This window comes from Gordionus sp. m RMFG-2023, chromosome 2 (genome assembly GCF_954871325.1).
Source record: "Gordionus sp. m RMFG-2023 chromosome 2, tfGorSpeb1-WG-v2, whole genome shotgun sequence".
Lineage (NCBI taxonomy): Eukaryota > Metazoa > Nematomorpha > Gordioida > Chordodea > Parachordodidae > Gordionus > Gordionus sp. m RMFG-2023.
The window spans coordinates 54317083-54341283 of NC_088776.1; the positions used below are offsets into that span (position 1 = coordinate 54317083).

A 24201-nucleotide genomic window follows, 5' to 3' on the forward strand; every position below is an offset into this window, starting at 1 on the left:
TTATAATACAATCACTTCAAAACATATTATAAATTTATAATTTAAAACTTTTAAATAAAAATTTTACCTTTTTTTTTAATTGACTAAACGTAAAAGCGAAAGTGTTCCTCAAAGACAAAGAAAATATTCAAAATTCATATAAAATAAAAGGAACATCATATACTAGGATTTACAATTTTTTATATATTTATTCACGAACAGGGTTGCCAGGTCAAAATTTTCAAATTGTGGGAGAAATTAGGTATTTTGTAAGAGAAATATAAAAATTGTGGGAGAAATTGCTAAAAAAAAATTTTTTGCAGGCCTTCGGCCTGCAAAGGACCGGGATTTAGAATTGACTTAGTTATCCACTTATTATTTTTTATAAATATAAAATCTAATCTATTTTCCAAAATAAAATAGGTAATTATTTTTCAAAATAAAATAGCTAACTTTTTTTAAAATAAAATAGCTAACTTTTTTTCAAAATAAAATAGCCAACTATTTTTCAAAATAAAATAGCCAACTATTTTTCAAAATAAAATAGCCAACTATTTTTCAAAATAAAATATCCAACTCTTTTTCAAAATAAAATAGCCTAACTATTTTTCAAAATAAAATATCCAACTCTTTTTCAAAATAAAATAGTTAACTATTTTCCAAAATAAAATACCCAACTATTTTTCAAAATAGGTAATTACTGTACGACACAAAATTTCTTAGAGTACTATCTTTATTATTAAAAAAACATATTGATTTATTATAATATATTAATTTTGTTTAAAAATAATAACCAACGATCTTTTTTAAATACAAAAGAATGTAAACAAGATAAAATTTTATAAAAAATTGTAATTTTACAATGTAAAAAAATAAATGGGGGAAGGGAATATGATATTTTGAGGTATCAAAAATCTTCAAAGCATAAATCAGTACAGGGCATTCTATCAACATCTATTTCAAAACAAAAATATTCTTCAAAAATAAGAAATAATATAGATGCAACTACAGTTGCGGAAATGGTAAATACCTATCATGCAGTACAACATTCAGAGAGTTACTCAACATCTCAATGTTGGTAGAATCTTTCCCCATAATATTTAACGACTAATATAAATGAATAGAATACTTTGTAGAACACAAAATGAGCAAGGCTATCAACAATGTTTTAGGATATAAATCCAGAAGGTCAATTCTTGACGATTTGAAAGATGTGCAAACATATGCAATTCTAACAGATGCATCTAATAAGGAGATATCAAAACATTTCCCTTGATCCTCACCTATTTCAACAAAATTAATGTCATTTTAATAAAACTATTAAAAAAATTTTCTCCAGATATGAAATATCCAAAGACATAGCTAACCATATATAATGGTAAATATGACAGATTTGGCATTACCAATGAATTGCATGGTAGCTTTCTGATCTGATAATTCCTCAGTGAATTTGGCAAAAACCAGAGTGTATTTATAGAATTGAGTCAGCATAATGTTGGTTGACAGGTTCCTCCTAATACGCGCCATCGTAGAATTTTAAAATACAAACCTTTAAAAAATAAATAGATTATAAAAGCTGTCCTATTTGAAAATAATTTTCAAAAATAAATGGCAGAAGTATATTTAGGAATTTTACATATAGGAAATCTACTATATGCTGTTAATATGCAGTTGCAATCAGAAGAGTATAATTTAATAAAGGCTCACTAAATTATGCTGCAGAAATACCAAAGTAAGAATATTACTATTATCGGATAATTATTAATAAGATTTAATATGATGTCATGTTTGAGGAGATTGTAATGCTTCTTTATTTTTATGATTTGCCAAAATATTCAAAATATTAATTTTACAATGTAAAAAATAAATTTATTTGATTTTATGCAAATGTATAAATAAGATTTTATAAAATATAGAAAGTCAAATAGTTATAGTTAATTATATTTTATATGAGATTTAAATAATGGAACTAAACGTTTACCGTCGTTATTAAGATATTTATAAAAATCCTGGCATGACATTTTATAATTTTGTTTAACCATTAACTCGGCCTCTTAGTATATCTTAAGCTTAGATAAAAGATGATTAAGATAATAATATTTTCTAAGATGAGTTCCACTTTCATTGCTAATTTTTAAAATTATTACTTCTAATATTAATAATATATTTTTTAATATATAATAGTACATAAGCAGTTTATATTGAAAATAATTTTTCTTTTTATATATTTAATTATAACATTTTATTGTCCAAAAAACAACATCAGTATTGGAAACTAATGCTTTAACCTCAAAACAATCTAAATCTCACCTAGAAGATAACTATCATGGTATATATAAATAAAAATATAAAATATGTATAATATTTAGGATTTTTTAAGCTTAGATTAAAGATGATTAGGATAATAATATTTTCTAAGATGAGTTCCACTTTCATTGCTAATTTTTAAAAATATTACTTCTAATATTAATAATATATAATAGTACATAAGCAATTTATATTGAAAATAATTTTTCTTTTTATATATTTAATTATAACATTTTATTGTCCAAAAAACAACATCAGTATTGGAAACTAGTGCTTTAACCTCAAAACAATCTAAATCTCACCTAGAAGATAACTATCATGGTATATATAAATAAAAATATAAAAAAAGCACTAGTTTCCCATAGTATTCTAACTTCAAATTTTGAAAATGTCAAATTGATTGGATTGGATGGAGAATTTAAAATTAGCGGAAAAATAAAATAATAGAACTAGACATATTTTTCGAATAAATATTTAAAATTTATTTTAAAAATATAAAAATAATCAAATACTGTCTCTCAAAATTATTATTTATATATTAAAAACATTAAAATGCTAATAAAAAAATTGTGGGAGATTTTTGTGGGAGATTTCTAATTGTGGGAGTTTTGTGGGAGTGAGATGTATGTGGGTAAACTAAAAAATTGTGGGAGACTCCCACTGATGGGGGGAGGCATGGCAACCCTGTTCACGAACCACTTTGAACATTCGTTTTCAACGCTATGATATTGCAATATTTTTTTATAATAAAGAATATTATTGAGATTATGAATTTTTATATTATATTTATTAATATTATTCTATTTTTCTTGATAATAAAAATTACGTTTCAAATTTTGAATTCCCGCAATACATTAGTGATCTAATATTATTCGAATTCGAAATGATTGATACTTCTTTTTTAAATATCTTTTATTTTTTTAGAGCTATTTATGATAATTTAATTAAATAATATAAATTTGTTAAAACAGTAAATAAATAAATTAAATTCAAAAATTTGAGAATAAATAACAAATATTTGAAAATTTATCTAAAACATTTTTACCAAAAGGCAAAATAAAGAGTAAGCAATCACTTTGCTTTCGGATAACATTTAATCAATTTGCATTAAATAAAATTTTAAATTAAAATGACTGGTCGTGGAAAAGGTGGAAAAATTAAAGCTAAAAAGTCATCAAGATCTGATAAAGCTGGGTTACAATTTCCAGTTGGTAGATTACACCGATTATTAAGAAAAGGTAAATTTATATAATAATAATCTAAAGTCAAATTTTTTAAGGTAATTACGCGCAAAGAGTAGGTGCTGGAGCACCTGTGTACTTAGCTGGTGTTTTAGAGTATCTAGCGGCAGAAGTATTGGAACTAGCAGGTAATGCAGCTAGAGATAATAAAAAGTCTCGCATAATTCCAAGACATATACAGTTGGCTATTAGGAATGATGAAGAACTAAACAAACTTCTAAATGGAGTCACAATTTCACAAGGTGGTGTTTTGCCTAATATTCAATCTCAATTATTACCAAAGAAGACCCCAACTGAAACTGGTGGTAAAGCCAATACTCAATCTCAAGAATATTGAATTATATAATTAATATTTTTTGATCATGTAAATATTTAGATCTTTATCAATAAAAATTTTTTTAAATTTCTCTAGTTTTTATTATTTGATTGATTCCATACAGGTAAAGTGTTTGCTTTACTGATGATTTTTATTTTACTTTGTATGACAATGTTTTTGATTCAAAATGACAAAAATATTTTCCCATTCTCACTTACCAAAATATATCTAGGCCTGTTCAATCATAAATTGAATAATTAATTATTTGTATTTCTTTTGAATAATTTACTATTCATAATTCCACAGTTTAATATTTGATCAAAAATTTTGCCCTTTAAAGATCAACAAAATTGAAGATTTTTTTTTCAAAAAATATTTATTTTTTCTAAAATATCCTTTATTTGTGAGCAAATCTTTTGGGATTTTTAATATAATAAAATCTTTTTTGAGCAAATCATTTGTGATTTTTTAAAAATAAAATCTTCTAGCTATAAAGGTGGCAATTAATTATCATAGTACCAATTGTTTATTAATAATTTGAATATGTAAAATCATTATTTAAAAATGTTTTGAATATTCATCTTAAAAATTTTTGAAATAATTTTAGTTATAAGCTTGAATAAATATTTTGAGCATGTTTCAATGATTGCAAAACCTATCAAGGTGATAATTGTCATATACTCATTCATCTCTGAAATTTTTAAATTAATATTAGTAAAATAGGCTTAAATAAATATTTTGATACAATATATACAACATGTAAAGGTGACAATTTTCATAATACTCATTTCATATTTTTTAAAATTAAAATAAGTAAAATGATTATTTTTAAATGTTTTGACATAATTTAAATGTATTGGTATTTAATGTACTACAAAAGTGACAATTGTCATGATACTCAAGAATTTTTAAAAATAATTTTAGTTAAAATGCTAGAATGAATAATTGTTGGAAAACACTTAATCTTATGTGTTGATAGTAATATCATATAAGTTGACATATTTAAATGTAGTATAGTCTGGATGGAGTTCAGCTAGAAAGTATATCATTATAAAGATCAGATACCTGAGCCCAGGGATGTGGCAAAATTTTTGCCCATGTTAGGTTAAGGTTAAAAAAATAAGTGGGTTCGGTTCAGGGAAATATTTTTGAACCCAGGTTTGGTTCCGGGTTCAGCTTGGGTTTAAGAATTTTTGAATTGATAAAAAAAAATATTCTATATTTAAATCATATTTAAAAAACAAGACATAGATTTGGTATAAAAGATAAATTTTTTATTTTATTTAGAGGCAAAATATAGTAAAAAATACAAAGCATAGTCATGTATAGATTTAAAAAAATTTATTTAATTGTAATTCTTTAAATTAACAATATCCAAAATAATAATTTTTACTTTGACTTGTTCACTTTCATTTTCCTCTAATTAATAATGTTTGAGAAAAAGTTGAAAATTAAAAATAAATGGCGTAAATGAATTTAATTGTTTAAAATTTATTGACAATCCAATAGGAATCTTTGAGAATAAATTTTAAAAAATTTACAAATGGTGTAAATGAATTAAGTTGTTTAAAATTTATAAACAATTCTAATTGAAAATATTATAAAATGTCAAGTAAATTATTAGTATTTGTATTTACAATTATACAAATATCTTATATAAATTTAAACAATACACTAAACCCAGGTTCAAATAAATTTCCCAGGTTCGGTTTGGGGTTTTGAAAATTTTATAAACGGGGTTCATGTTTGGTTCAGGTTCAAAATTTTTTCCGAGTTTGGTTTGAACCCCTGTCTTAGCCAGATCCAAACAAAAATTTTTTTAGGGCCAGTAATATTTTAGATCATCATTATTTTCTATAAATATAATATATTTTGTTATTGTGTTTTATAGAACATATATTCATTCTCATATTTCCATTTTTCAACTTATGTTGCTAGCTAGCACAAAGTGATTGATATCTATATTAAATTATAAAAGGAACAGGAAATAAGTGAATTGACATTGACTAGTCAAATTAAAAGTGTTGTTATTCCTCACTTCTTATACGACCAATGGGCAGATTAGATAATTTTAAAAGTTATTATATATGGATTTCATATATTCGCTGAAAAATGATGTAAAATGCCAAATGGGTATATATTTTTTTAAAAAAACTAAGGCCGTAAAAAAATAAACCTGGCCAAATTTTTTTTTAAATAATAAGATAAAAAAAAATTTTTTTTTAAATCTCATCTGGGCTTAAAAATATAAAACCTGGGCCAAAATATTTTTTAAAAAAATATGGGTCCGAACGTGCTAATTGTAACTGCAGGTTTCTGATATAAACAAAAACATGATTTTAATGTAAAAAACTTTATTTACAAATATTTTACCTTTTTAAAACAATTATTTTTATTTAACCTTTTGTTTAAAAGTTATGTTTCTTATTTAACCATTTAATTTTTACAATGAAAGACTGGGGATAAGTTGCCTACTATTTGTGAATAACAAAAATAATTTAATACATATTTCACTATATATTTCTGTAAGTATTTTTTATACACTAAAAAATTAGGACTTAAGAAAAGAAAATAATATAACCAACTGGATTAAAATTTAGAGCTTAATATATATAATACACGTTAAAAAAAAAACTCTTCTCTAGATTCGTAATGTAGACTTCCATTTTTTATAAAATTTATCTTTAAATTTTTTATTCTTTATTAACATTTTATATTTAAAAATCCAAAAAAATTAAAATACTACAAATTTTTTATTTACATATATGTAATATTAAAATTACTTTATTAAGAAAACACAAATTGTAATGTATATAAAAAACTAGATTAAAAAAATATATATGAAAATTCCAAAATCAAATCACATAAATTTGAATTAAAAATCAAATGTATATAATAAAAAATAATGAATATATGAACGTATAAATAAAGTCTATATTAAAATGCGACAAAAGGAATATGAATAAAAAAAGAATACCAATGAAGAACAGGGATGATATAATGAGAGGAAAAAAAAGGATTTAGGTTATCTTGTTATAATTACTAAACTTTATTATTTTAAATCGGCTCAGACCCTTTTATATAAGAATTAAGCCAATTGGGCTTTTTTAAATTATTTTTTTTAATCCCAAACCTGATTTTTAAAAAATGTTTCCGGCATGTGATATTTCAATTATAATTTTATTTCTTTTTTAAAATATTCTCAAAAAAATAGTTCTGCAAACATTTCCAAAAAAATCGAACGTGTTAAAAGTTCATTGATAAAAACCTAACGCGTTCACCTTTCAAAGCGTTATGAATAAATTTTTTAAAAATATTTCATTTAATATAAATTATAAATACCATACATTTTTTAACAAAATTCATTAGCCATGTTTAAAATTAAGGATTCTTATTAATTTATAAAAACTTTTATATATCATATAAAATTTAATTATTTATAAAATAATAAATTTATACTACTTTAAATTGTGTTCAACTATTAATATATAAAACACTTGATAAAAACTTAAAAATAATATGAAATTTCATATAATCACTGAATAAATTCTAAAAGGTATCAACTATATATATATATATAATTAATATATAATATTTAATGATTTTTACTTTATATATCTATTATAATAATCGTAATAACTTAATAAGCCTATGAAAACAATCTAAAATAAATTATTAACAGACTTATAATTATTTTATATAAAATAATAAATATTACAATCAAGTATCTTTTTAAATTAGAACTTATTCTACATTTGGTAAGGACAAAATTAGTTTATTGAATATATGATGTTACTGTATAAGTATTTATTATGTTTGAGCCATGGTAATCATAAGCAGATGATGAAATAACAACATCCATGCTTACTCTAACCCAGTGTCTACATGAGCGGGGGGGGGAGGTAAGAACAGTTTGCATCCTAATATCTATAAAGGGGTAGGTGGTAGGGGGTAGGAATGTTGGGGGATAGGCTATAATAATCTAGAAAATTTCCCATTACATTTTTAAATTATCTATGGATAACATTTTGGTATTTTTAGGGGGGTAGATATATATTTTTGAGGGGGGTTTGCATCCAGTGAATATACTATCATGTAGACGCTGCTCTAACCTATAAATAATAATATTCAAATTAATAAAATCAAATAGGGGTTGGTTATAAAATTAAATATGATAAAGAAAATAGCTTATTAAAAAATAATTCATTTTTATAAAAAATTTGGATTAATATTTTTTATTTACAAATGAATAAAAATAAGAAGATTTTCTAAAATTGAACAATCGTAAAAAAACGAACGCGTTTATCAAATAAAAAAGGAACACGTTCACATTCAAAGTTCGTCTAAAATAAAAGGAAAGTCGTTTTTTTTTCACAAACGCGTTCTTTTACAACATTACAAGAAATAAGTCTTTGGTGGCCTATTGTAATTATTGTTACATTTTATAATATTTGGAAAATAAATGTCATTTATTTTTTTTAATGAAAATATATTTTTATTCCCTTTTCTTTTTTTATAACATCAACAAAACTTTTGTATATTTTTTTTAAAAATATATTTTAAATAGATATTTAATATTTAAATCAGTTAAACATATCCGTATATTTGCATTTCGTATCTTAACCTTTTTTGATACCCTTACCTTCTTATCATTATCATCTCCACTGCCCGTAAACTTCACTCATCTGATTCTTTGCCAAACCATCTTCCTTAACTATATAGGATAGTTAGTTGTATTATCGAACTGTATGTCTTTCCTTTAAATTTGTTAGGAAATCTAATCTTTTGTCAAAGAGCGCTTTTGATTTATCTACCTCAGACGTCCTTGGTTCATTTAATTTTTTTTATTTGTCTTTCAATGGTGACACCCATAAATTTACAGATTTCAACTTCCTATATCTTCCATACATTTATGTCGATGTTATTTGGTTCATCTCCACTTATTATCATTATACTCTTTTTTTACTTGTTAACCTTCAACCCTCTGTTTTTCTATTATAACTATCCAACTCGTCAATCTTTTCTTCATTTCATCCTTTATTTCAGCAAGTATTGAAATATCATCTGTGAAAATAATATTTCATGGGGTTGATTTCGAGATAGTGCTATAGGACATCCATCACGGTTACGAACAGCACTCTCAAGAAAAATTGGTTGTCTATTGTTCCTAAACCCCCCCACCCACTCATGTAGACGCGGCGTAGCGACTACCAGATAAGATATCTTTGGATTCCTCGAAAGCTCTCTCTTGATCGAGAAAGACCACATGAAGCTTTTGTTCCTTTTCCTCTATTTTTCACTCATTTGTCTAATTGCGTGAATTGCGTCTTAATCTTACTGGCATGAAACAAAACTAAGCATGTTTCTCAATTATTTTTCTATCATTTTTTTTCGCAGATTTTTAGACATTGCAACATTTTTTATTCTCCTCTTAGATAATTTTTTGGGCCCTCTATTTTTTAAGATGGAAGATAAAAATCCTTCCCTTTATTTTTGAGGAATTTCTTCATTTAGAAAAGTATTTCACAAATAATTTAATTATACAAATAATTTATGCAGGGGCGTCACTAGCCTTTACAATTTCAGGGGGCTCAACTAAAAAAAATTTTTATGGGGAGCTTCCTCTCCCATACTACCTATTTGTAAACTCTGGAATCATCTTTTGCTATTTATTATGTATACAAATAATAAAAATAAAACAATACAAGACATTTCTATATATAATATTATTTAATAGAGAATATTTATCCATTTATTACAATATTAAATGATTTCGATTGCGAATATAAATAAAAATTTTGTATAAAGAATTACAAGTGATAAAAAGAGTTCTTAACAACCTACATTAACAAAAGGTCATTAAACTAATATAACATTGTGTTACCATTTTAGACAATGAAAAAATTTGTTGACCTTAACATATCAATAATTCTAAAAGAAGATAATATAAACGACTAATCCAAATCATAAGACTATATGGGTTATTAATAAATATTGTCAAGTCAACGTATAGCAATTAAATAAATACCAACCTAATTTGCTAAATACAGACCAAAATTTATTTAAGTAATAAAACCCTTATTATTTAACATATATTATAACACGGTAACACATGGTGGAGTCCGACCTCCTATATATCATCTTCCCAAGGAGGAACCACCAAATGGGAATAGAAAAAACATGATCTTTGTTAGGATTCGAACCCACAACCATCGAATTGGTAAGCGAAGCTCTTACGGACTAGGCCACAGATGATTTACAAAAATCACAATTTTTCAAATATATATTATTAATAAATTTGGTATTACCCATCCAAATAAAAAATAAACAAAATACTATTTTGAGCAGTATCTATCATTAATAAACTATATGGTGACAAATGACATGTAATATGGTTAGACCTAGATGTGAAGTTAGATACAAAATCGAAAAACTTATTGTGAGTTATTGGATTTCTAAAGGATTATTTTCCATTTTTAATGATATATAAACGACTAGACAGTTGATCTTTATTGCACAACTAAATCATACAATCACTCCGCAGCAGGAGAAACCACACAAATAATAAATGCTGGTTAATTTACAGTCATAGCCATGACACACTATTTAAACTTTTATCACAATTTATTATGATATATAAATTGATAATAAAAATATTAAGCAATAATTATGCAAATATATTAAAGCATTTAGTTATTTAGATGGCTAGGATGCCATATTAGATGAAATATTTTGTAACTATAAAATAAGAGCCAGAGTGATATGATGAAAGCAATTAAGAATTTATAGATTATTGTGGCAACATAATTAGTTTGTATTGTACATTAAATCTTAAAATAATAGTAGTTTGTAATAATATCAAAAATATACTCGTATTAAGAATTTAACTCAAAACTGTTTTTCAAAGAAGAAAAAAATAGCATTCCTAAAAAAACGTAAAAAAAAGAGATGAAAAGTTATCTAATAAGATTACATCCATTGTGGGATGAATAATAAGATGTTTAATTTTTATAATATTATTAAATAAATAGATGGAAAGAATTGAATGTAAATTGTTACTTATATTTGTTATCAAAAGCATTTATTAGTAAAATTTATTACAATATAAAAAATTTTATTTTTCAAATTTCTTCTGATGATTATTTTTTCTTAAATTAAAATAAGGTTTATAAAAATTTTGAAATAATATTCACTTAAACTATTTTTTTCCTAATACATAAATGAGGTATTTCTGTTTTTTAAACACTTCAAATTTATTTATTATACAACTTAATAATTTTTTTTAATGTATCAATCACCAAATAAAACACTTGCAACCCCATATGCGTGGCCAGGATTTTCCTAAAGGGAGGGGGTATATGGGGGGGGGGCATTCGGCCCGCATTTGCCCGGGCTTCGGCTGAGTTACATTAGTCTATATATAGTCATAAAATATTTTTACAAGATAGGAGGTTAATTTTAATTAAAAAAACCTGGAACAAATATGAAATATATTTTTATTAGTTTATATAAAATATAATAAATTTATATAAAAGCATGGTAATTTAATCCAAACACGTATAAGAAATTTATTTATAAAAAGTAAGTAGACATATATTTGATATTCCTTTATTATGTAGAATTAATTACAAAATACTAGGTAAAATTCCACTTTTACAGACATATTTGACAGTTAGAGAATATATTACAGTTGATATTTTAATAAATTTTACTAATCAATGCTCTTAATAATAAATATAGCAACAATTTGCATTCAATTATTTAACGCCAGCTTTTTATTTTAAATAAAAAATGATATATTAAAAATTAATCTTTATATTATTCATCCCACAATGTCTTTAAAAGATATTTTCTGATGTCCTTATCTATATTTTATAGTTTTCTGTAAAATATATAATTCGCTATATTAATAAAAATTACTTGATTGTCATATGATAATTGAAATGTCGTAGATTATATTGTGCTTTAAATTTTTGATTTAATATTATCAATAGTTTTATAATTATATTTTACTTTTTAAGATAAATAAATTAAAATTACTCACTTTATAAAAAATTATATTTGATATATTATATTATTTAGTAATTTTATGGATCTATTATTAATAATTATAATAAATTTCACGGCTTATATTCCATTTCTTAAAAAACATTTTTGAAATGATTATTTCTAAAAATGTATAAATTATGATGAATATTTTTATAAAAAAATTTCAACTTTTATATTCTTTCTTTCAAATTATTGTTTAAGATATATGCATACATTTTTGAGGGTCAGGGAGTGGGGAGAGGATTAAGTGGGATATTTTTTATTAGCTTAAAATGATATTCACAAAAAGTGATAAATTTAAGATTTACAGTATATCTAATTTTATCAATTATCATATGACAATCAAGTAATTTTTACCAATATAGCAAATTATATATTTTATAGAAAACTATAAAATATTGATAAGGACATCAGAAAATATCTTTTAAAGACATTGTAAGATGAAAAATATGAAGATTAATTTTTAATATCATTTTTTATTTAAAATAAATAGCTGGCGTTAAATAATAGAATGTAAATTGTTGCTATATTTATTATTAAGAGCATTGATTAGTAAAATTTATTAAAATATCAACTGTAATATATTCTCTAACTGTCAAATATGTCTGTAAAAGTGGAATTTTATCTAGCATTTTGTAATTAATTCTATATAATAGGGGAATATCAACTATATGTCTACTTACTTTTTATAAATAAATTTCTTATATGTGTATGGAATAAATTATTACCATGCTTTTATATTAATGTATATACAATTTATTATATTTTATATAAACTAATACATATTTGTTCCAGGCTTATTTTTTTTATTAAAATTAACCTCCTATCTTGTAAAAATATTTTATGACTATATATAGACTAAGGTAACCCGGCCGAAACCCGGGCAAAAGCGGCCGAAGGCCCCCCCCCCAAATGAGGTATAGGGGCGAAGCCCCCAGTAATTTTTTAATCCCCCCCTTAGGAAAATCTTGACTACGCCTATGGGGTTGCACGTGTTTTATTTAGTGATACATTAAAAACAAAGACTATTAAGTGGTATAATAAATAAGTTTGAAGTGTTTAAAAAACAGAAATACTACATTTATGTATTAGGAAAAATAATTTAAGTGAATAATTTTTCAAAATTTTTATAAACCTTATTTTAATTTAAGAAAAAATAATAATCAGAAGAAATTTGAAAAATAAAATTTTTATATAAATGTAAATGTCATTTTTTTTCTATAGAAAGGCGCCATTCGGAAGAACGAAATATAAAAATTAACAACCTAATAAACAAAATTTAGTTTACAACCCAAACCAATTAATAATATAAATTTCAAATATCTTTTTTCTTCAAATATAGTTGAATATATTATTTTGTATATATTATAATAATCTATAATTACAAATACAAGCACAATATGATAATTTAATGATGATTTAATTTTGTGAGAAAATATAATATTTTAAAATTGTATTCTCGTTTAGTTTTGAGTGTTCCGAAATTGGCATCTTTATTTTTATATAAATAGAGTAAAGATAAAAATATATTTAAAATATAATAAAATTTATATTACTTTAATTGATTGGTTGTCCCCGTTAACCAAGTTCCAAAAACTCATGCATATGATTATAAAAGTTTGTAAAATAGTACGGTATGTATCGATTTAATATCGAAGTAACATTATTAATGATTTGATCTCTAGTTTGGCCTAAAAATATTTATTTTTCAAAAATTTCTTCCGATTATTATTTTTTTTTAAAATTTAAATAAGGTTTATAAAAATTTTGAAAAAATATTCACTTAAACTATTTTTCTCCTAATACATAAATGAGATAATTCTGTTTTTAAACACTTCAAACTTATTTTTATTACACCATTTAATAGTCTTTTTTTTAATGTATCACCAAATAAAACACCTGTTACCCTGTAATAATTTAAATAATCAATTAAGCTTCAACTGTTAATGCTAAATTAATATATTGACATTATAGTTTCCACGTCATTACAGAGAAACCATTACAGAGAAAACAATTACAGAGAAACTTTTACAGAGAAAACAATTAAAGAGAATGTCGTTTAAAGAGAAAACAATTAAAGAGAATGTCGTTTAAAGAGAATTTTTTTATAGAGAATTATTTTGTATTTTACAGAGAAACTTTTACAGAGAAAACAATTAAAGAGAATGTCGTTTAAAGAGAAAACAATTAAAGAGAATTTTTTTATAGAGAATTATTTTATAGAGAATGTATTTTACAGAGAAACTTTTACAGAGAAAACAATTAAAGAGAATGTCGTTTAAAGAGAATTATTTTATAGAGAATGTTTTTACAGAGAATGATTTTATAGAGAATGATTTTATAGAGAATGTTTTTACAGAGAATGATTTTATAGAGAATGATTTTATAGAGAATTTTTTATAAAATTTTATTTAAAGAATATGATTATATTATAAAAAATGTTAATCTATATAATATATAACATTTTTGTATAAATTTGTGTAATTATTACTTAGGGTGTGCATATTGTTTTTCTGGCCAGTCAAAACATAGTATGTATTGACTGGCCATATACTATGTGTTAACTTTTATTATAAATATTAAATATTTCGATATGTATGAAATACTTACAAAAGACCAATCTTACATCTCAATTTACCATCATTTATTTAATACATTAATATCTTAATTATCTTTTTGCTAAACTTTCTTAAATTTGTTTATCATTTGAAATATAGTGAGTTTTTTAGAAAGAGATACTAATTTTGAAAGAAATCGGTCCAATAAATAAAATTTAATTTTTTTATATCATTATATTTGGTAGCATTAAAATAGAGTAAAATTGACACAATGCAAAACTCTATTTTTGAATTTCAGAAAGTTTTATAATCTTATATCATGTTTAAATAAAATTTTCGAAGGTTACAAATTTTAAATTATAGATGTGACACACGGATAATCTATTCTTTAGTTAAAAGATATTTGTCAAGAAGCGACAAACCTTAATCGTACACCTCTATGTGGTTATCAAAATATTTTTATGGCAGTAAAAGTGTTTATCAATTGAAAACAATCTATGTTATGTTATTCTATATAAACGACATTCTCTATCATTGTTTTCTCTATAAAAGTTTCTCCGTAATTGTTTTCTCTATAAAAGTTTCTCTATAATTGTTTATTTTGTAAATGTTTGTCACTAAAGACCATTTTAGAATATTTTAAGTAATAATTTAATTATTTTTTTAAGTGATAATTTAATTATTTTTTTAAGTAATAATTTAATTATTTTCTTTTTAAATTTTGATAAATTTTTTTTAAATTATGGCTGAATTTATTTTAAGTAGTCGAAACAATCAGTTACTACTTCTTGATTTTTACTTATTTCAAAAGGAAAAAACATCTAACCAAACAACCTATTGGAGATGTATTCAATTCAATGTGGACGAATGCAGTGGACGTGCAAGAACTAAGAACGGAATCCCTATATTCCACAATCATAAACATAACCATGTACCAGACATTGCAGATATTGAAGCAAGAAGAGAGCTAAATAGAATTAAACAAGTGGCTTCTAGTTCCCAATCTCTGCCCAATAATATAATAGCCGATATATCTAGCAATATATCCATAGCCGCCACTGGGAAAATGCCCAGTTGTTCCTTAATTAAAAGGACAATTCAAAGGAAAAGACGCCAAGTAGGAAGAGCGCCTGCCGTTCCTGTATACCTGATTGACTTGGACCAATCGAATATCAATTATCCAATAATAATGAACAATTTTTACTTTATGATAGTGGTCATCATGATCACCGATGCATAATATTTTCTACCATTAAAAATTTACAATTTTTATCAACATGCGATAAATGGTATGCAGATGGCACATTCAAAACATGCCCCCCTCTCTTCCGGCAAATATACACCATCCACGGGATGAAACATAAAACCATTATTCCCGCTATTTATGTTCTGATGGCATCACGTCGCCAACAAGATTACCTTAATATTTTCAATCAAATTAAAAATTTCCAAATTTTTTTAAATCCAAAAGTTTGATTGATTTTGAATTAGCAGCCTTATCTGCTTTTAAACAGTCATTTCCAATGACTGCAATGCGCGGGTGTCTGTTCCATATGTCGCAATACATATGGCGCACGGTCCAGAAAAATCCCCGCATTTGCAATGCATACAAAAGCGAAACTAATTTTGCTATGTATATAATGATGCTAATGTCACTGGCATATGTCCCAGTTGAGGACGTAATTCACGGATTTGAGGAATTATGTGCCTCCATATTCTATCAAGAAAATAGGGCTATTCTCACCCCCTTGATAGAATATTTTGAAGAGACATGGATTGGGAAAATGATAGCGATGGAGAGGAGGTCTCCAATATTTGGTATTTCCCTATGGAATTGTTATGAATCGACACTTGCTAGTGAACCGAATACAAATATTTCTGTAGAGGGCTGGCATCGGAGTTTTTCGTCTCATATAAGTTCCCATCATCCAACGATCTGGAAATTTATAAAGAGTTAGTAATTATATTGTATTTTAAATTTTAAAAATCTTTTCATTTATAGCTCTCAAAGACGAAGATAGCCTTAATAGTTACAAATTGGAACAATATTCTTTAGGACTATTAGCTCCAGTGTCAAAGAAAGAATATCGAGAAAGATCCAAAAGGATTCTTCTAATTGTTGAAGATTTCCATTCAAGAACCATGATGGATTATTTAAGGGCTTTATCCCACAATTTAAATTTAAATGTTTAATTTAATAATTTAATAATATAATTGTATTTTTTTATATTGGTATATTATTTATACTATGTTTATTTGGATTTATTATGAATAAAAATTTATTTGATATTTCGAAATGAACATTGCTAACCTCTTATTTGGTATTTTATCTAGGTTTATCTTATAATAACTTCATATACAAATGGTATTCTATTCTCTAATTTGGCATTCACAAAATATAAGAAAGCGCTTTATATAACATTTATTTCTTATTTATCTTCATTTTAAGATTATCTAAGGTTTATGATATTAAATCACTGATAAATTACACCAAAAGCTCAATAATTATTTTTGAGAGCGTTATAAATTTTTTAACCAAATTTTATAATATCATATGAGAAATTCTAATAGTTTTCTCTATAAAAACTTCGCTAGTTATTTATAAAAAATAGTAGTGACTAGTTATATTTAAAAAAAGAAAACTAGTAACTGTAACTAGTTATATTTCTCCAAATTTAGCTACTAACATAACTAATTACAGTTACATTTCCAAAGTAACTTTTAACAACATTATATAAGGTAATTATAATATTTAATATTATTTCAAATACTGTAAATTTTTTTCCTTGTAATAATTACACAAATTTTTTATAAAATAATCATATTCTTTATAAAAAATTCTCTATTTTAAACATAAAAAATTCTCTATAATAGTTTTCTCTATAAAATAATTCTCTTTAAACGACATTCTCTTTAATTGTTTTCTCTGTAAAATACATTCTCTATAAAATAATTCTCTATAAAAAAATTCTCTTTAAATGACATTCTCTTGTTTTCTCTGTAAAAGTTTCTCTGTAAATTACATTCTCTATAAAATAATTCTCTATAAAAAAATTCTCTTTAAACGACATTCTCTTTAATTGTTTTCTCTGTAAAAGTTTCTCTGTAAAATACATTCTCTATTAAATAATTCTCTATAAAAAAATTCTCTTTAAACGACATTCTCTTTAATTGTTTTCTCTGTAAAAGTTTCTCTGTAAAATACATTCTCTATTAAATAATTCTCTATAAAAAAATTCTCTTTAAACGACATTCTCTTTAATTGTTTTCTCTGTAAAAGTTTCTCTGTAAATGTTTTCTCTGTAATGATTTCTCTGTAATGACGCGATACCGACATTATAAGTGTTATCAGTGACGTCGCTAGGGTGGGAAGCGCGCAGGGGCTCGAGCCACCTGAAAAATTTGAATAGCCCCCTGAAGTAAAAATTTTTTTTTTAATGGCTCCTTAATATCCCCTTGAACGAAAAATAAATTTTTTTGATTGCCCACTGAATGATTTCTTTTATAATACCATTAAGTAACATATAGATAAAATTTTCTTATTTAGAAATTAACAAGACTATTTAAATTTTTATTAAATGAATATTATTTTAATTATTAGATTATTATTATATATAAATTATATTTTCACAATGTAACCTAGCAATCAAATTCTGTATTAAAAATATAATTTCAATAACTCACTAAATATTAATTTAGCTTTAACAGTTGAAGTTTAATTGACTTTTATTATTTAAATTATTATTTAACCCTAATTAAATAAATAGAATCATATATTATTTGAAAATTAACAAATTTAATATTGTAATTAGCCGAGTTCAAAATGACTAATCAACTTATATTTATTTTGAAATTTTATTATCATACCTTAAAAATATTTTCAAGGTTCAAATAAGTATAAGAGATTTCTTTATAAAAAGAAGTAGACATATAGTTTATTATCCTCTACTATATACAGTTGTTTATAAAATATTAGATATAATGCCACTTTTATAGAGGTATTTGACAGTTATAATATATTACAGTTAATATTATAATAAATTTTACTAATAAATGGTTTTGATAATAAATATAATAACAAATTGCATACAAGTATTTAAAGCCATCTATTTAGTTATAAATAATTTTTAAAATTAAACATTTTATTATTCATTTTGCAATAATGTAATAAATTTGATATCTTTTCTTCTCTTTTTTTACGTGTTTTTAGGAAAGCTATTTTTTTATTTTTCGAAAAACAGTCTTGAGTTAAATTTTTAATACAAGTATATATTTGATATTATTACAAACTACTATTATTTGAAGATATAATATTACAAGGTGGTGCGACAATATATAAAATCTTAATTGTTTCATCATATCATTCATGTCCTTATTTTATAGTTTGAAAATGTTTCATTTCTAATATGGCATTGCCGTGTAAATAACTCCAGGCTTCAATATATTTGCATAATTATTTCTTCAAAAGACTTTTAGTGTTATTATTTTATCAATTTATACAACATAATAAATTCTGATATTAGTTTACATCGTGAGTGTCATGGCTATTACTGCAAATTAACCAGCATCTATTATTTGTGTTGCTATGTAATTTAAGATTATTACTATAACGGCTAGGAGCATATAATTGCATATTTTAGATAAACAATAATGGACAACTGTGTAGTCGTAATTAAAATGGAAGATAATCTTTTAGAAATTTAATATCTCACAATAATTTTCTCATTACTTATCTAGCTTGTCATCTAAGAAGAAGCTCTAACCACCATATAGTTTTATGATTTGAATTGGTCGTTTATACTCTCTCCTACAAAAATTGTTGATTTAGTTTAGGCCTATAAATTTTTCCTTATTAGTCCATTCTATAAACATTGTCTAAAATGGTTACAGAGAATTATACTAGTTTGATAACCTTTTGTCAATGTAAGTTGCTAAGAATTATATTATTGCATTATGTGATTTTTTATATGCCAGTTTATTTTGTATGTAATCTAATAATTTAAATAGTATTCTTATAATAAAAATTTAGATTTAATAATTTTTAAATAAAAAAATTAAATCAATATATTACTTAATAGAAATATGAAGAAATCGTTTATGGGTCAATTTAAAAAAATTTATTTTTAGTTCACTTCAAGGGGATATTAAGGAGCCATTAAAAAAAAATTTGCTTCAGGGGGCTATTCAATTTTTTAAGGGGGATTAAGCCCCTACGCCCCCCCCCCACCCCAGTGACGCCACGAATATATAATTTATATAATTCTATCAAATAGATATTAAAACATGTTAATAACATTTTTTAAAGGAATAAATTCAGTTTATGAATTTTTGCTAAAATTATTAATATTATTTATCAAATTATTTGAATAGATTTTTAAATTTATTGAAGACGTTGAAGATTGTAATCAGTGGGGTAACTACGGGGTGGTTTTCGGGTTTGGACCCCTCCCAGAGCAAAAATTTATTTTTAGATTATACGTTCAAAAGACTTATAAGTGGTGACTTTATATCAAATAAATACCAATAATATTTATATTTTTCTGGTTTTGATGTTTGTGGAAGGATATTATATTACTATTGAAATTAATCAGGATACTATTATTATAAAATCATTGAGAATTATCTACTAAATTATAAAACAAATTATTGATGCATAAAAATTTATTTTATTATATATTATCGAAGATATGGTTATGATTTGTAAGATAAACCCGGCCAAAGGCCTGGCAAAAGGGCCGAAGACCCGTTAAACGCCCCCCCCCCAGGCTTTTATATGTATGGACCCCCTCTAAGGAAAATTCCTAGCTACGCCACTGATTGTAATGAATATACCTAAAATATTATTTAAATATGTAAAATAAATATCGGATCATTACTTATTATTAAGTATTAAACGTTTGACAAGTATCTATTTAATAAATATAATATGAAAATTTAAATGTACACAAAAAATTAAAATATAATAAAGAAGTGAAAGTAGAAAAAATTTAACTTAAAAATAAAAGAGAAATTTTTTTTACTTTCCAATAAAAAAAAATCATTCGATTAATATCCTAATAATGTTATATCCAAAAAAAATCGAGGCGTGTAAAGAAAATATTGGAAATGAATTGGCTATACATGTTCTAGACCATTATTGCTTGTACTCTCCACTATAAAACTGTGTCAGATTATGGTCGCTAGCCCTAAAAATAGGTACTTCCTTACATTTTTCCAGGTGCGTCACGCTTTGACAATCTTATAGTGCGTACAAATTGAACGTTTCAACGCAGCGTTTTAAAACGTATATTAATAATTTAAAATATAAAACTCAAACTTACTCAATTTAAATATGTTTAACAGTGACACTCATGTATTTTATCTTAATTTTAAAAAATTGTTTTTTTTTACATCCTTAAGCTATTTATGGCGTAACTTAATATATTTCAAATGTAATAAGAAGTTTCTTTCTTTTTGTTAAAAACAACTTTTATATTTTAAAAATCAATTTGTTTATAAACTAATATTAAATTTTATATTTTATAAATCAATTTACTTAATAAACTAATGTTCAATTTTTTATTTTAACTTTAAAAAAAAAGATCAATTTATTATAAACTACATTAAATTAAATTGTCAATATATATAGGAAACTATTTTGAATTATGTGATCATTATATTTTTTAAATTTAAATATCAATAAATTGATGTAATATACGTTTATAACATTTGATTTCTGCCTTTGATTTCTGCAACCTTTTCATGGTGGCAGCATCCTAAATTAAAATTTTCTAAAATATTAAATATAAATTAACTTCTTAAAATTTTTATAAAATCCAATACTATAAAATAGAAAAATTCAAGGATATTGTAAATTATAAATTATGAAACAGACCTCAAATAATAACGTTAATATTAATATTGAATTTCCAACATACACAGGTAATGGCGATGTTTTTCTAAGTCGTTTCGAAGACATATTCAACGATGCTCAGATCTCTGATATCGAAAAAGCAGGATCCTTCACAAGAAGACTACCAGATGAAGAATACATCAAGCTCAAATCGATATGTTCACCTACCGATTTCATCAATCTATCGATATTGATTGAAAAATTTAGGTTATTACACCCGAGGAAATCTACAAGTTCGAAATTGTTATTATTCAATGCAGCTGTACAAGGTAAAAATGAAAGTTACATTAATTGGGTAAGTAGATTATGTATTTTACAAAATGAATGTTCGTTAAGCGATAGTAGAGTCATTGAAAAAGTAAAAATTTCATCAAATAGCAGAAGTATCAGGCAGAAAATTACGTTGAAAGAGAATATTACGTTAGCAGAAGTCTTTAGTTTAAGAGATGATTTTGAGGAGACAGAATTAAAAGAAAATATAATAGCTAAAGTTGAAAACATTTCTTTAAGTGAAAAGACTGAAGAAGAAACAAGCGTAAAACATTTGGAAAGACAAAGAGGCATAAAAGTTGAAGAAAACAAACAGGTGGTCAGATACGACGATAGACATAATCCACGATCGAATAACGATAACAGACAACGATGGACAGCAAGAGGCCATGACTTTCAAAGAAATATTTATAAGGAAATAGTTATAACCCCAGTTACCAAGGAAATAATTACAACCCTAGATATCAGAATTATAACGCGAATTATTACAACGTCAGAGCAAACTATCCAGGATCGTACAATAATTCTTCGATATTTGATAATAGAGCTAGTTATAATAAAAATGACTATAATAATAATAGATTTAATAATGATTATAATTACAGATATAACAGACATTATAACGATTCAAGATGTATTCAAAGATATAACGATAATCATAATATTGGAAATCGAGGAACTAATCAAGTATGCAATTGTAAATATCATAACAACGACAATAATCAATCACGATATACAAATAAAGTAAACACTGTAAATATAGAAGAGATAAAAGAAGATGATAATGACAAACTAGAAAGAAAAGAATATAATTTATACAATTTAGACATAAACAATATGGATACCGATAATAATTACACAGCTAACGATGCTTATAAGGTCACGGTATATTTGAACGACATGCCTATTTTGATGCAGATCGACACCGGGTCAAGGTATAGTATTCTACCGATTCATATCGCGAAAAAGATTGGAGTAAAAATCTTAAATAAATCAGATATAAAATTAACTGGTTATGATGGAAACAAAATAAATGTTTTAGGAACTACCAAAGTCAAGGCAAAATTCGAAGACAAAAGTCAAATCTTAACTGCTTATGTAGTCCAGAGTGATAAGATTGCACTGTTAGGAAGGACCTGGATAGCAGTCTTTAGAAATATATTAGATAGATTTGTAAACTTAGTCGAAGAAGATTATGACAATACTATTCAAGAACGGATCAAACAATGCGAGTCAAAACTTAGCAAGAAACAATACTACGCAATTATGTCAAACTACATCTAAAACAAGGTGCTACACCGAAAATCATACCTCCCAGGCGTGTACCTTATTCAAGAATTAACTTGGTTACAAAAGAACTACAGAAGTGGATAAGCGACAAAATAATCGAACCTGTTGAAGAGGTAAGATGGGCCAGTCCTCTCACTCCTGTTGTCAAGAGCGATGGTTCAATTCGGCTATGTGCTGACTTCAAGAATACTATTAATCCTGCGTTAGAGGATTTCAAGTACCCAATACCACGCATCAATGACCTTATGGCAAAGTTATCGAAAGGCAAGAAATTTACAAAGATCGACTTTAAAAATGCATTTCTTCAAGTTCCAATACACAAAGAATCAAGAGATTTTCTCACTATTTCAACTCATAAAGGCTATTTCAGGTTTACAAGACTTCCGTTTGGATTAAAAACTTCGTCAGCAATATTCCAACAAACTATGGACAATATTTTCGGGAACATGAAAGACGTCGTGTTTTATATTGATGACTTATTGATTACTGGGGAGGATGATGAAGCTCACGTGAACAACATAAAAATGGTATTTGACAAAATATCAAAGTATGGGCTTACACCAAACTTCACAAAGAGTATATTTTTGAAGAAAAAACTACGGTTTCTAGGTCACGATATAGACGACAATGGAATCCATCCGAACGCAGATAAAATAAAGGCTATTTCTAATATGCCGGAACCTAAGACAAAAGAAGAGTTGGCAACTTTTTTGGGCATGGCGAGCTATTATCGAAAATGTCTGTGCAATTTTGCTGACATCGCCGATCCCTTATACAAAATAGTAAATAAAGACAAGTGGTCATGGGATAGTTCACATCAAGAAAGCTTTGATTACCTAAAAAAACTCATAAGCACTCCGCCTACGTTAAATTTTTATAACCCGGATCTACCAGTGGGCATTGCAACTGATGCTTCAAAGAAAGGTTTAGGCGCAGTCTTATTTCATATTGAGGGTGATGGCAAAGAAAAACTCATCCCTTTCGCGTCAAGAGCACTATTGAAATCAGAGTTAAATTATACCAATATCGAAAGAGAAGCTTTGTCGGTAATTTACGCGGTTAAAAAATTCCAGGAGTATTTAATAGGCACAAGATTTGTAATAATTACCGACCACAAGCCACTCGTGTATATATTTACGAAGGGACTCAAGGACAATTCTTCCATATCAATGCGACTCCAAAAATGGAACTTGGCTATGGGAGCGCATGACTTTACGATAGTTCACAGACCCGGGAAACGAAATATTGTACCAGACTGTTTGTCCAGATTACCACTAATGAATACAGAAGAGATGGTAC

The 24201-nt window shown here is 25.2% G+C and overlaps 1 protein-coding gene across 1 annotated transcript; it reads left to right on the forward strand.

The window, feature by feature from the left end:
* Window positions 1-3353: 3353 nt before the first annotated feature.
* On the forward strand, window positions 3354-3864 carry LOC135925400 (histone H2A-like). The gene is made up of 2 exons (XM_065460695.1): window positions 3354-3524; window positions 3566-3864. Exons 1-2 carry the CDS (start codon window positions 3416-3418, stop codon window positions 3862-3864), a joined length of 408 nt encoding a protein of 135 aa, XP_065316767.1. The 5' UTR covers window positions 3354-3415.
* Window positions 3865-24201: the final 20337 nt, after the last annotated feature.

Excerpts from the sequence above, each read along its gene's own strand:
- LOC135925400 (XM_065460695.1), top strand. The coding sequence starts at position 3,416 with ATGACTGGTCGTGGAAAAGGTGGAAAAATTAAAGCTAAAAAGTCATCA. Across the intron at positions 3,525-3,565 it reads ACACCGATTATTAAGAAAAG|GTAATTACGCGCAAAGAGTA; the intron begins GTAAATTTATAT and ends AAATTTTTTAAG.